Consider the following 14645-nt stretch of genomic DNA (forward strand, 5'->3'; position numbering starts at 1 on the left):
CTGGACCTGGCAGTGCTGGGGCTGGCTGATTTGGATCAGCCCCTCTTTGTGGTGACACTGCTGTCACAGATGGGTTGAACCTGCCCCAGGCCTGTTTGCCGCTGGGGCAGGCCCAGCTGCACCCATGTCTAGCACAAAACAAGCCTGAGGGAAGGGCAGAGGGGACCAGAAAAAAGGAATGGGCTTCCCTGGACAGGTGGAGTGCCCAGAGGGAGCTGGAACAGGGGGTTGTACCCAGCTCTGGGCTCGCCAGTACAAAAACAGCATGTGTGTACTGGAGTGAGTCCAGCAAAGGGCCACTGAGATGATGGAGGGTCTGGAGCATCTAAGGAGGGTCTGGGAGTCAAGTCTGGTGCTGAGAAGGCTCATAGAAATCTGACCTATGGGTGTAAACACCAATGGGAAGGCACAGAGAAGACTGAGCCAGGCTCTTTTCAGTTGTGCCCAGTGACAGGAAAAATGTAATGGACACAAACTGAAGAAAACAAGAAATTCCATTTTAACTTTAAAAAACCCTTTTTTTTTTTAACGGTGATGGTGGCCAAGACTGGAACAGGCTGCCCAGAGTGGCTGTGAAGCCTCCATCTCTGGAGCTTTACAAAAGCCAACTGTCCTGGGCAGCATGCTCCAGCTGGCCCTGCTTTGGGCAGCACACTGTGACTAGAACATCTCCAGAGGTACTTTGTGCTGCCAGCCCTTCTGTGATGCTGTCATGCTGCCATTCTGGTGGGGGACAGCAAGGCTGAAAGCAGCAGAGGCACTGGCAGAGGATGTGGGACATGTGGGGGGGGACATTGGGGCACCCAGGGTCAGCTGCTGGCCCCAGAGTGCTGTCATGCTCCTGCACTGAGGCAGCATGGGCAGCTTGAGCTGGGGGTGCCAGGGTGATGTGAACCACACAGAAACCCAGCAGAGATGGCCCTGGGCTGCTGGGGAGGCACAGGCCTGTGCAGCCATCTCAGTGCCCCCTTCACCCCTCGTTCATGTGGTGTCTTCACAGAATTCACTTTATTAACTTGCAATATATAAAAGAAACACAGAACTCAGAATGAAAACTTTCTAAAAACATTCCTCCTCCCTTCCATCTTGCAGGGGTTTTCATCTCTTTTCTCTGTCCAAGGCCCCAGCCTATCTCACTCTGGCCCCCCTCTCCCACCCAGCCCACAGCTGGGCAAGGGAGCTCTGACCTCTTTCACCAACTGGAACTAAGAGAGTTTTCTTCATGTAGTTCTTTGCTTTTAACTTCCTGTGTTCCCAGAGGCATAGCTATGCCTTCAGTGGCCACACCAGGTGCCAAAATTCAAATTTCAGCACTGATTGGTTTGAACACAAACTCCCAAAAAACTGACTTCCTTTTCAGACTAAGACAGGGGGTGTGCAGTGTGGCTGGGGGTGCTGAGTGTGCCCTGCAGTGGCTCACACCTGCCCTCTCTGTGTCCCTGTGTGTAGGAGTGCCAGGGGTAGGATGGTGGGGATGGATGGAGATGAGAGATCTCTACAGCCAGGGCTGGGAACTTGTGGGTTATTGCAAAGGGCCTGGGTGCAGGGCCCTGCTGGGAGCTGCCAGCCACAGCTGGGGCAGGGCTGAGAGAAGAGAGGGGCAGAGAGGATGAGAGGGTAAGAGAGTAAAAGGGGTAAGAGAGTGAGGTTCCCATTACAATACCATAAATCTTCTTCTGTGTTGAATATTCTAATTCTCACTAACCAATCTAGTACAAGATACAAATCCTATAGCATTTACATACACCCTGTAACAATCATTACTTTACCACACTGTGTTACATTTTAAACCCTAAAAACTCCTCTTTGGGCCCCTTCTGCCAAGCTGTAGGGTCTGCTCTGACCCTTGGGCCTGTCTGCAAGCAGAGGGTGTTGTTCCATCAAAAGGGGATCACCTTCAGCTGGCCACACCATTGTTTTCCAGTTGTTCAGTAACTGAGGTATCTCAAAGCTTGCTTTCGTTTCAATGTCACTTATAATTTCCATATTCTCAAAATCTTTTGCCAGGCAATCATATTTATAAGGCTTTTCTGTTTCATCTTCCCCAACACCTGTATCCCTGTGTCCCCATGTCCCTGTGTCCGTGTGTCTGTCTGTCCCCAGCGGCAGTGTGTGCAGTACGCGCTCAAGGCTCGCCCGCTGCGCCGCTACATCCCCAAGAACCCCTACCAGTACCAGATCTGGTACGTGGTCACCTCCTCCTACTTTGAGTACCTCATGTTCTTCCTGATCATGCTCAACACCATCTGCCTGGGCATGCAGGTGAGGGCACAGGGCTGGTGGAGGGAGGGGGTGCCCAGGCTGGCTCAGCCCTGCCATCCCCACGAGAGCCTCTGCACAGGGGTGTGTTGTGGTGTGATGTCTGGGTCAGGGCCTCTGGACAAAAATGGGGCTGGTGGTTTGTGGGGAGCCCACAGAATGGGGTGCAGGGGGGAAATTTCCTTTGTACTGAGTTGTGGGAGGGGGCTCTGCATCCCGCACAGATCTCTGAGCTCACAATGGAGGCTGGATCTGCCATCAGCTAATGGCTCCTTCTGCCTTATCCTCAGCATTACAACCAGTCTGAAGAAATGAACCACGTCTCAGACATCCTCAATGTGGCCTTCACCATCCTCTTCACCCTGGAGATGATCCTCAAGCTCATGGCCTTCAAAGCCAAGGTGAGAGAAGAGCATGATCAGCATGGAACGCAGGCCAGGCCAGGGGGTCCATTTATCCTGCACTGGGCATCTCGAGTACAAGCACCCCCAGCCCTGCAGCTCCACAGAACTTCTCCTTACAGGACCCTTAAGGACCACCATGCACAGGACCTTGGAGTTTCTGGGGGGATTACTGCTTGTCAGGGCTACCTTTGCTTGCCAAATCCTGCCCATCCAGTTGGACATTATTCCCATCCTCAGTGTCAGGGCCATAGTGGGGTCATAGCTCCACTGCAGCCATCCTGATCCACCCTCCTCATCTCCCTGCAGTGCAAAACAGGACCAAATAACTGAGCAGAGGGTGCAGAACTATGACCACCATCCCTTCTTCTGAGGGGCAGAATCACTGAAGAACCTTCTGGTTCCTCTGTGTCCTCCTTGACTTACACCCTTGCATGTTCATTTGCCTTGGTTTGGAAAGACAGGAGTCTGCTAAGAAAAGCAGGAACCTCCCCTGAAATGGAGAATGGAAACCCTCCCTACCCCTCCAAATTGCTATAAATTTTCAATTAAGGGGCTCTTAGGCAAAAATTATGGGAGCAGGAAATAACAGTTCTTTAATAGGGAAAAGAAAAAAAAGAAGAATAAAATAAAGAATGCAGTACACTAGAACAACACTGACAGAGTCAGAGCCCAACCTGACACCCTGTGGGTCAGGGTGCTGGCAGCAGTCCCATTGGAATTGTGGCTCAGCCCTCCTGCAGTGTCAGGGCTGGTTCTGCTGGAGCAGGGATCCTGGAGAAAGGTGCAGTCTCTGCCTCTGAAGATGCAGTGGAAGAAGAGGCAGCTGCTGTTCCTCTGGGCAATCCAGTGCAGAAGCTGTGCTGGTGTTCCAGAATCTCCAGATTATATCCGGGTAGGAATGCTTGGCTCCTCCCTCTGGGCTCACATCTCCCAGTGGGATGCTGTAGTTCTTATCAGCCATGCAGGAACATTCAATAGCTGTTATCAGCAGATGTCCCCTCCCAAGGGAGGAGTGATTGTGGTCACTCAGAGAGAGATAAAGCAAACTGCCCACTTGACAAAGGTAATCTGCCGTACAGATGGTAATGGAAAACATCTTGCATGGCAATCTTCAACATCACTCTTCTTTGCCTCCTTCCTGACAGGGCTACTTCGGAGACCCCTGGAATGTCTTTGACTTCCTCATCGTGATTGGCAGCATCATTGATGTCATCCTCAGTGAGATTGATGTAAGTGTCCAGGGGCAGGGGGCTGTTCCCACCCAGGGCTGCCCTGGCACCTGCCCTGGCATGGGGCAGCAGTGCTGGGTGTGCCCAGCCCTGCAGGGGGATGCTGTCCTCTCCTCTCTCCCTGCTCTGCTTGGTTCTGAGGAGGGACAAGCAAGAATCAACACATGGAGAACACAGCTGTGGCCCTTTGAGCTTTAAAGCACAATTTAGATGTCCCCAACTGCCCAGCATGTCACGTTTACCCCTCTGCTCTGGTCTCCTGGATCTGTAGGCACTGGAATCCTGTGGAAAACAGGAACTCAGGACCAACCCATCAGTAGCAGGCTGTGTGCCAGCCCCTGCCCCACTGCACCGGCACCCACACATCCATCCTCAGGTCAATGCAGGTGGGACTAAAAGGGTTCCACAGCTCCCTGACCCCACAGGACTCTGCTGGCCCAGGGGAACCATCAGACCCATCAGATTTCCAGACATTTCCTTTGTGTGTGTCCCTTTACACAGCAGCCGCTGCACACAGTGATGTGTGTGAGCTCCAGCCATCCCTGCAAGCTCTGGGATGGTGCCTCAGGCAGGGCCTGTCTGGGGAGGGCTCTGCTGGGAGCATTTCCAAAGCAGGGCCAGGAAGCCACCATGCCCCTGCCTTCCCTGGCACTGGCACATCCACCCCTGTGTCCTGTCCTGGAAATGCCCCTCTGCTGTGGGAGCTGTGTGCTTCCTTCAGCAGCCTGGTGGGGCTCCAGGGGCAGCTGTGGAATGGGGAGATGATGGATTGACCCTCCCCAGTGGCTTGGCAGTGTCTCCTCCAAGGGGCAGGGCTGGCTCTGGCACTGCTGCTGCCTCTGGGTCACCTTCCATGTTCTGTGTATGTGAGGTTTCCAGAGACTCTTGAGAGCAGTCACCTTCTCTGTAGGGTATTCCACCCTCACAGAGCTGGGGTGAGCAAAACCCACCCACCTTCCTCTCCTGTGAGACCCCTGTGCCCCTCTCTGCACAGCCCTGCCCACAGTGCAGCCACCCTCTGCCCTCTGGGCTTCTCAGCCTTCATGATCCCCCAGATTTCCTGCCAGTGCCAACAGCTTTTATCTGCCATCAGCTCCTCTTCATCCTTGCACAGTAGCTCTCTGCACCTTGGTTTCCACAGCCTGTCCTTCCCAGCCTGTTCTCAGAACTCAGAATTTCAGGATCCCTGGACTCCACAGTGCCTTTCAGTCCCTCTGGAGCAAGGGATAACTTGGCCATTCACCAAAATCCTGTTGCCCTTGGGGTGGGGATGCCCAGGAGCCACCACAGGCCCCAGGCGGATCCTGGTGCCCTGACTGGGCTGCAGGGGCTGCCCAGGTGCTGTGCTCTGTGCGCTGCAGCAGGGCTGTGCACAAAGCCAGGCAGAATTTGGGGAATGTTCTCTGTGCCCTGAGCTTGCCAGGTCCTTTCCCTGTGTCTGTGTCCTTGAGGGTCTGTGGGTGTAGGAGCGTCAGGGGCAGGACAGTGGGGACAGATGGAGATGAGAGATCTCTGCAGCCAGGGCTGGGAACTTGTGGGTTATTGCAAAGGGCCTGGGTGCAGGGCCCTGCTGGGAGCTGCCAGCCACAGCTGGAGCAGGACTGAGAGAAGAGAGGGGCAGAGAGGATGAGAGGGTAAGAGAGTAAAAGGTAAGAGAGCGAGGTTCCCGTTACAATACCATAAATCTTCTTCTGTGTTGAATATTCTGATTCTCACTAACCAATCTAGTACAAGATGCAAATCCAATAGCATTTCCATACAGCCTATAAGAATCATTACATTACCACACTGTGTTACATTTTAAACCCTAAAAACTCCTCTTTGGGCCCTTCTGCCAAGCTGTAGGGTCTGCTCTGACCCTTGGGCCTGTCTGCAAGCAGAGGGTGTTGTTCCATCAAAAGGGGATCACCTTCAGCTGGCCACACCATTGTTTTCCAGTTGTTCAGTACCTGAGGTATCTCAAAGCTTGCTTTCATTTCAATGTCACTTATAGTTTCCATATTCTCAAAATCTTTTGCCAGGCAATCATATTTATAAGGCTTTTCTGTTTCATCTTCCCCAACATGAGGGGATGCTCAGGACACACCACAGGCACAGGAGGAGTCTCATGGTCTGTGTGGTTCCTTGCTCACCCCAGGTGCTGCCTCTGCCTATCACCAGTCACATCAGTTTGTCCCTGAGTCTGAGGGATGCTGGGGCTATGCCTGCCCTTCCCCTTCTCCCCAGTTCCATCTGTCTCTTTGTTCTGTGTCTGTGTTCTCTCCTTGTGTCCCTCCCTGCCTCCCCTGTGCTGACTCTCTTGTTCTCTCTCTCCACAGACCATCCTGGCACCCAGTGGTGGCTTGTACTGCCTGGGTGGGGGCTGTGATGGCACTGTAGGTACCAGCTGTGTGTGCCTGCATCCCTGCCTGCCCCTGCCAGCCTTTGCATGTGCCCTGTGTGCCACCGAGGCCACCACAGCCAGCTCCTCCCTCTGGGCTGAGGGGGATTGGGGTGACACCACACGCACAGACATCCCTTCCCACCCTGCACAGCCAGGGGATGTGGGCAGCACCCCCAGAGACACCTCTCTTCAGTCCCTCCTGTGGTTAAAGTCCTGCTGTGACATTCCCCAAACTGCCCTTCCCTGCTTAAACAGCTCTCATTAACCCTTCCTGTGCCTGGAGCCCGCCCTACACCTCACCCTACAAATAGGGCAGGACTCTGGTGGGACTAAGGCTGTCTGTGGTGGCCCTGTGGCCCTCGGGGCTCTCCCAGTCCATGTGCCAGCATGCCTTCCTCCCTGAATCATCCCAGTGTGAGCGTGGGGACCTGGGGAGATGGGGAGAGGAGCCGGGGCAGAAGTGGCAGCACACTCTGCAGTCTGACCCTGTGTGCATGGCTGGTGCCTGGGGGTGGGATCTCTCTGCCCTTCCTCCCCCAGGACCTGGAATCCCTGCCTTGAAGGGCCCCAGCAGTGTCTGTCTGTCCTGCAGGACCCTGATGACAACGGCCGTGTCTCCATCACGTTTTTCCGGCTCTTCCGGGTGATGCGGCTGGTGAAGCTGCTGAGCAGGGGGGAAGGGGTCAGAACCCTCCTGTGGACCTTCATCAAGTCCTTTCAGGTCTGTCAGGAGCTCTGCTCCCCTCCCAAACACACACATGCCCAGGGCTGGCAGCGCTGGCTGGGAGCATGAGCAGCCTGTCCTCACCAGGTGTGATATATGGTCTCCTCCAGCCAGGTCTCACAAGCTCTTGGATATCTGTATCACACCCAAGATAGCTCAGCTACCCTAGAAGGCATAAAATCAGCAGGATGGCTTCTGTGGTAGTGTTGGAAACAGAAAAGTTTTAATAAAAGGCAAATTAAAATATTCTTTACAGAGAAAAACCCAGCCAGGTGCAAGAGGTTCTTGCTCCTGGTAAGACACCTCACAAAAGTGATGAGGTTCTTTGTCCTCTTCTTTTTCTAGTAAATTGCTTAGGCAGGACTTTTTGGCTCCTGTTCAATTGGTTATCCTTAAGTTTGGGGTGAAGTTCCCCAGGTCCTATGAGGTGGCTTTTTCACCTAATTGAGGAGAGAAACTTCTGGGCTTTTTTCCATTTTAAAGAGACAAAGGACAGTTTTGTCACTCTGTCAGCAAGGGGCACACTCCTATACAGGCAGAGGAGAAAGCTCCAGTGCAGCTGCTGGCCTGAGGCTGGGCTGGGGGCTGCTGGTGTGCAGAACATGGCCCATGTGGATGGGAAGGTGACAGCTCTGAGTGTCAGAGCTGGGCCAGGTGCTGGCAGTACCTGCTGGGTCCATTTGTCCTGGTCCCAATGATCTGGGCTCTGCACCAGGGGTGTATTCAGGGCATGCTCACAGCCTGAGCTGGGCACTGTCCTCAGCCCTGGGCTGTGCTGAGCACAGAGGGCACTGGGGGCTGGCAGGAGGGTGTGAGCGGAACAGGTGAGCTGTCCCCTCCCCTCACAGGGACAGGTCCAGCTCCTTCAGCACCTGCAGAGCCCAGGCCCTGTCCTTGGGCAGTGTCTCACCCAAGCCATGGTCATTTTGTCACAGGCTCTGCCATACGTGGCCCTGCTGATTGTGATGCTTTTCTTCATCTATGCTGTGATTGGGATGCAGGTGAGGGGCGCGGGGGCAGGGGGTGGGAATTGATCTTCATCAGGTGCCCTGAGCCTGATGGCACTGGGGAGGGACAGGGAGGGACTGGTTACTCCCTTAGGCTCTTTCTGGGACTTGGCACATGGTGGGACCTGTTTGCCCTGGTCTTCAAGGGTGTTTGCCACCCCAGCAGCCTCCTCCTGCCCCTGGGGTGCAGCCAGGGCAGCTGGGGCACATGGCACAGAGCACTTTGGGGGTCAGTGGCACAATGCATTGACACAATCCATTGGCTGTCACAGACATCTTTTATGAAAAATCTTTTCTTTAAGATTTTTTCTCCTGAGAAGCTGAGAGGCCTCAGGAACAAAATGTAAACAATGGTTGTCTGCTGCTGTGGAACGCAACAAGTAGATCTTTGATTAGCCCATGTTGGATGTTTGTAATTAATGGCCAATCACAGCCCAGCTATCTCAGACAGAGAGTCCAAGCCACAAGCCTTTTTTATAATTCTTTCTTTTTCTATTCTTAGCTAGCCTTCTGATGAAATCCTTTCTTCTATTCTTTTAGTATAGTTTTAATACAATACATATCATAAAATAATAAATCAAGCCTTCTGAAACATGGAGTCAGATCCTCGTCTCTTCCCTCATCCTCAGACCCCTGTGAACACGGTCACAATTGGCACCAGTGCTTGTCCTGGTTCAGACCTTGTCTCTGTGGCCCAGATGAAGTGCAGCTGTAGTCAGGGGTGTTTTCAGCACTGGCAGGAGTGTCCAAGAGCACCCACATCCAATCTCAATCTCTTTTGGGGATGCCCAAAGCCAAATAAACCAGAGGAAGGGGAGCTCAAGCATCAGAGGTGCTCTGGAGGATATTTGGTGCCAAGGAAAGATGGCACACTGCAGACCTGCCACTGTCATTTACAGATGTTTGGGAAGATTGCCATGGTGGATGGGACCCAGATCAACCGAAACAACAACTTCCAGACCTTCCCACAGGCTGTGCTGCTGCTCTTCAGGTCAGTGTTGTCCTGCTATGTGAGCAGCTCCAGGAGGCTCTGAGCCTGTGGGAATGCCCAGCTTGCAGTGAGGCAGGACCAGCATTTCAGTAGCTGATTTAATTTGTCCCACAGGAAGATCTCCTGCAGCAGGGGAGTGTTTCAGGAGAGGCTGTGGGGTTTCTAGGTGGGGCTGCTGGACAGAGGGGCATTTTGGGGGTTGCTGTTCTGAGTATTTCTTTCCCAGACTAGATTTTAATTTGTGAATTGTGAGGAACTCATTGGAAGCAGGAGCTCAGCCCAAGGCTTTCCTTGACTCCAAACACTTTCTGAAACTTTCAGTGGTCCTATAGCAGCAAGCCCAGAATCCTGACTGCTCCTTTTTTTTGTTCACAGCCTTTTGCAAGTGATTCAGTCAAAACGCCAATTACTAATGTAAACCTGGGTGGCCTTCACCCAGCACTAGCTGTTCTTGTGCTCCACTGGTACCTCATGCTCTTACAGATTGCAGATTTTCCTCCACTCTTCTGGAGTGGATCTGCCATTGGTTTGCTCCAAGGGGCTGCCCACGTGCTTCTGATAACATGAACATTTTATGGGCAGTGTTACAAACCAAAGCTGCTCTTTAACTGGCATTCTGAGGCATTGTTTCACCAAAAGTAGCTGGTGGTTATTAGTTCTGCTCTCTACCTAGTGTTGTGCTAAGGTGGGAATCCTATTTTGTTGATTTTTGGAAATGTTATATATTATGCCAGCGGAGGGTTTGGGTTTCCTTACAAGAGCTTCTGTTTCCCATTCCTCCGTGTGCTGGGCTGGCCTGAGCCCTCCCTGCATGCCCAGGGATGTGTGCCCTGTCCCCAGGTGTGCCACAGGTGAGGCGTGGCAGGAGATCCTGCTGGACTGCAGCTACGGCCGGCGCTGCGACCCCGAGTCCGACTACGCCGAGGGAGAGGAGTACACCTGTGGCACTGGCTTTGCCTACTTCTACTTCATCAGCTTCTACATGCTCTGTGCCTTCCTGGTATGCATCTTCCATAGTTGTGTTTCTCCAAAGTGTCTGGTCTAATTTGTAAGGCTTTGAAACTTGTTTCTGTTTCCATTTCTCTCTCAGCAATGTCTGTCCTATTCCGTGGCATTTCTCAGTCAGCATTTCTTATCTCAAGGTTTGCATACTATGTGAGCCTTCTGTCAAGCTTTGAGATGTCTCTACAAACCCATTTCCCACAGTGTGCTGGCTCCCATTGGCACCCCTATCCTGCCTGGGCAGCCATGGGGTTGGTGGCTGTGTGTGCATGGGGTGAGCCCCTGAACCTCCCCCTGGGGACAACACCCCCAGCCCACCTCTCGGGTTTTTGGTTGTTAATTGCTGCCCCGAGATGTGCAGGATGTCTCTGTTTTGGCTCACGTGTCCAAAGAAAGAGTCAGAGCTCTTCAGTTTTCGGTCTTGAGGTTGTTTATTAATTCTTATCTATAAAATTTTCTTTCTGCCCAGCCGAGATCTGCTCAGCAGGGCAGCCACAGGCACTCTGTGTTGTCCTTTTATACTACAAACTACGTATAACATATTTACACTTAATTCCCAATACCTATCACCTGTGTTAGACAGTGCACTTCTACTCTGAACCAATCCCAAAGTGCCAACATCACTGCAGAAAATGGAGAACAAGAAGAAAGGCTAGACATGCCCAAGTTCCTCCATCTTGTCCCCATAACCCCCCTACCAAAAATCCTAAAATCTACGTTTTCACCCTGTGATAATTTTATTATTATACTATTTAAACTGCTGTGACATTCAGGTCCTCATACAAAGCTGGCAATTTGCTCCAGGGGTCACAATCAAACCCCCAGGTGCTCTGGGCTGTGTGCCAGGGTCTCTGAGCCCCCTGGCGGGGTCCTGGCAACTCTGGACACCTGGAGGGATGCACTGAGTTCTGACACCCACCTACCCAGCCATGCTGTAAACTGACACTGCCCTCCTGGAGGACCCAGGATCCCCTTTTAGTGTCTTCCCACAGCCTCTGTGTGCTGCCTTCCAGATGTGTTTGTGCTGGCCTCAGCAGGGGTGGAGAGGGACGAGATGTTGATGTCCTTGTCCTTTCACATGACCTGCTTGGGCAGGAGGCTCCTCTCTGCATGGGAACACCCTCACTCAGCATCCTCTGACTGCAGGACATCCCAGGCACATCTGCCCTGTTTTTGTGGTGCTGCTCTCTCTCCCCTGGCTGGGTCCTTCCCATGCTTTCCTCTGCCCTCAGATCATTAACCTCTTCGTGGCTGTCATCATGGACAACTTTGACTACCTGACACGGGACTGGTCCATCCTGGGGCCCCATCACCTGGACGAGTTCAAGAGGATCTGGGCTGAGTACGACCCCGAGGCCAAGTGAGTGAGGCTGGGTGGGTGGGTGGGTGGGCAGCATGGAGGGGGTGTGTGGTGTTTTCTGGGTTCCCCCATTGAAGGGAAGAAATGACGAATCAGACTCCATGTTTATAGAAGGCCAATTCATTATTTTATTACATATTTTATTATGTTATGACATTATATTATATTATGTTATATGCCATGCCATGCCATGCCATGCCATGCCATTACTACATTATTTATTATTACATTATTTATATTACATTACATTACATTATTTATATTACATTATTTATATTATATTATTTATATTATATTATGTAATTGTCATTACATTACATTATATTACATTATATTATAGAATGCTATACCAAAACTATACTAAAGAATAGAGAGAGAATACAGACAGAAGGCTTAAAGATAATAACAAAAACTCATGATTGTCTCTTCAGAATCCAACACAGTCTGACCGATTGGTCATTAAATTAAAACAATTCACATGTTGGATAAACAATCTCCAACCACATTCCAAAGCAGCAAAACACAGGAGAAGCAAATGAGATAATTATTGTTTTCCTTTGTCTCTGGGGCTTCTCAGCTTCCCAGGAGAAGAATCCTGGACAAAGAGGATTTTTCAGAAAACATGACAGTGACAGAGGTGTTCCATGGAGAGGACACATGCAGGCAGGGTGAGCTGTGGCACTGCCTTCCAGCCAGCTCCCAGCATCTCAGAGGTTCATGTGGACTTGCCAGAGTTGATCCAGGTCTGATAAAGCCATCAGGAGATTTGGGAATGTAAGATTTTCAGTTCCCTCTCCATCCAGCTGTGGTGAGGCTGCCTGTGGGAACCCAGGACATCCCTCTGGCTGTTTAGGATGGCCAGGACCCCTGCCAGGGGGCTCAGAGACACTGGCATGGAGCACAAAACACCTGTGGGTTTGGTTATGACCCGTGGAGCAAATTACCAACCTTGTATGAAGATCTGCAAGCCGCAACAGTTTAGGTAGAATATTAGTGAAGTTATCATGGGGTGGAAAAGTAGATTTTAGTGTTTCTGGTATGGGGGCTCAGGGAGCAAGATGGAGGGAACTGGGTGTGTCCAGCCTTTCTCCTTCTTCTTCTTGGCCTCCATCTTCTGCTGTGATGTTGGCACTTTTGGATTGGTTTAGAGTAGAAGCTCACTGTCTAATATAGGTGATAGGTATTAGGAAGTTATTGTAAATATTGTACATGTAGTTTTTAGTATAAAGGCATAACACTGCCCTGGGCACAGGCAGAGTGCCTGGAACTGTCCTGCTGGATGGACCTCGGCAGGGCAGGAGAAAATTTTTTATAGATAAGAAACAATAAACAACCTTGAGACTGAGAACTTGAAGAGCTCTGACTCCTTCTTCAAGCACCAGGCTGGGAAAAGAGACTTTCCAACACATCTTGGGGTCACTCTGAGCAGTGAGAGATCCCGACAGCTGCCAACCCTTCCCACGTCACTGCACCCTTCACCTGCTCCCCAGGGCCACAGGAAGCAGCTGCTTTCCCCAGGAGTAGCAGAGAGAAGGGTGGGGATTTGCCCAGGGCTGAGCCCCCAGAGCAGCTCCCCTGGGCACTGCCAGGCAGCTCTGCTGCCCCTCTTCTGTTTCCTCTGCAGGGGGAGGATCAAACACCTGGATGTGGTGACTCTGCTGAGGCGTATCAACCCTCCCCTGGGCTTTGGGAAGTTCTGCCCGCACCGTGTGGCTTGTAAGGTAAGAGCCAAGGTGGTGATGAGGTGTGTGAGCCAGGGACATGTAGGAATGTGCCCCCTGTGGATGGGGGACCAAGAGATTGTTGGCCATTTTGTGCCTTCTAATGAAAAGCTGATGAACTTACAGCAGTGAGACTGTTTTACTGATAGAAATAATGAACACCTGAGTCTGAACATAAACTATCATCTCAAATGCCTTCAATCCAGGACCAGAGAAACCCACAACTGGTACCCCACAGTGTCCAATAACCAAATCACTCTCAGTAAACAATCTCCATAACACATTCCACATGTGCCAAACAACAGGAGCAGTGAATAGAGATAAGAATTATTTTCTCTTCTTCTCTGAGCTTCTCACTGCCTTCCCCAGGAGAAATCCTAGGAGGGAGAATCGTGTCACTCTCAGCTCATAGAATGTGAATGCCACAGCTCCTGGGCAGGCCAGGCAGTGAGTCTGGGGGCTGCCAGGCTGCTGTGGCCCTGCTGACAGGGTTGGTTTGCTGTGTGTACAGCGCCTGGTGTGCATGAACATGCCCCTGAACAGCGACGGGACCGTCACCTTCAACGCCACCCTCTTTGCCCTGGTGAGGACAGCCCTCAAGATCAAGACAGAAGGTAAGCAGTGATCCTGGTTTCCTCTACAGCTTGACAGAGAATCTTCCTTGTGAATTTCCCTTCTTTGACCTGCACATATGTCATGGTTTGGAAAGACAGGAGTCTGCTAAGAAAAGCAGGAGCCTCCCCTGAAATGGAGAATGGAAACCCTCCCCACCCCTCCAAATTGCTATAAATTTTCAATTAAGGGTCTCTCAGGCAAAAATATGGGAGCAGGAAATAACAGTTCTTTAATAGGGAAAAGAAAAAACTAAAGGATAAAATAAGCAATGTGGTACACTAGAAGAACACAGAGTCAGAACCCAGCCTGACACCCTGTGGGTCAGGGTGTTGGCAGCAGTCCCATTGGAATTGTGGCTCAGCCCTCCTGCAGTGTCAGGGCTGGTTCTGCTGGAGCAGGGATCCTGGAGAAAGGTGCAGTCTCTGCCTCTGAAGATCCAGGGGAAGAAGAGGCAGCTGCTGTTCCTCTGGGCAATCCAGTGCAGAAGCTGTGCTGGTGTTCCAGAATCTCCAGATTATATCTGGGTAGGAATGCTTGGCTCCTCCCTCTGGGCTCACATCTCCCAATGGGATGCTGTAGCTCTTATCAGCCATGCAGTGACATTCAATAGCTGTTATCAGCAGATGTCCCCTTCCAGGGAGGTGTGAATGTGGTCACTCAAAGAGAGAGATAGAGCAAACTGCCCACTTGACAAAAGATAATCTGCCATACAGATGGTAATAGAAAACAACTTGCATTGCAATCTTCAACAACATAGATTGAGTTTTAAATGAATAACAACTATTCATTAAATTCAAATAGAAGACATTCAGTGTCAACATTGCAGTGTTGCCTCAAACAGGAGGAAGAGGAAATGCACATTAGGTTTGGAAAGAAGGATAGAGTGATAGAGCATGATGAAAATTTTCCACTGTGCATGAAAACCAGTCACATGGCACCTTTTAATGGAA

At 51.3% G+C, this 14645-nt stretch overlaps 1 protein-coding gene across 1 annotated transcript in view; it reads left to right on the forward strand.

Annotated features, from left to right (window-relative positions):
* The window catches only part of CACNA1S (calcium voltage-gated channel subunit alpha1 S), a 61818-nt gene that overhangs the window by 38347 nt on the left and 8826 nt on the right, over positions 1-14645 (forward strand). Inside the window, exons 26-36 of the mRNA XM_059487800.1 lie at positions 2104-2262; positions 2550-2660; positions 3809-3892; positions 6211-6267; positions 6868-6996; positions 7935-8000; positions 8906-8997; positions 9838-9997; positions 11232-11359; positions 12984-13080; positions 13592-13694. Coding sequence (XP_059343783.1) covers positions 2104-2262; positions 2550-2660; positions 3809-3892; positions 6211-6267; positions 6868-6996; positions 7935-8000; positions 8906-8997; positions 9838-9997; positions 11232-11359; positions 12984-13080; positions 13592-13694 — 1186 coding nt within the window. The remainder of the gene's footprint in view (positions 1-2103; positions 2263-2549; positions 2661-3808; positions 3893-6210; positions 6268-6867; positions 6997-7934; positions 8001-8905; positions 8998-9837; positions 9998-11231; positions 11360-12983; positions 13081-13591; positions 13695-14645) is intronic.

Source organism: Ammospiza nelsoni, chromosome 23 (genome assembly GCF_027579445.1).
Source record: "Ammospiza nelsoni isolate bAmmNel1 chromosome 23, bAmmNel1.pri, whole genome shotgun sequence".
NCBI lineage: Eukaryota > Metazoa > Chordata > Aves > Passeriformes > Passerellidae > Ammospiza > Ammospiza nelsoni.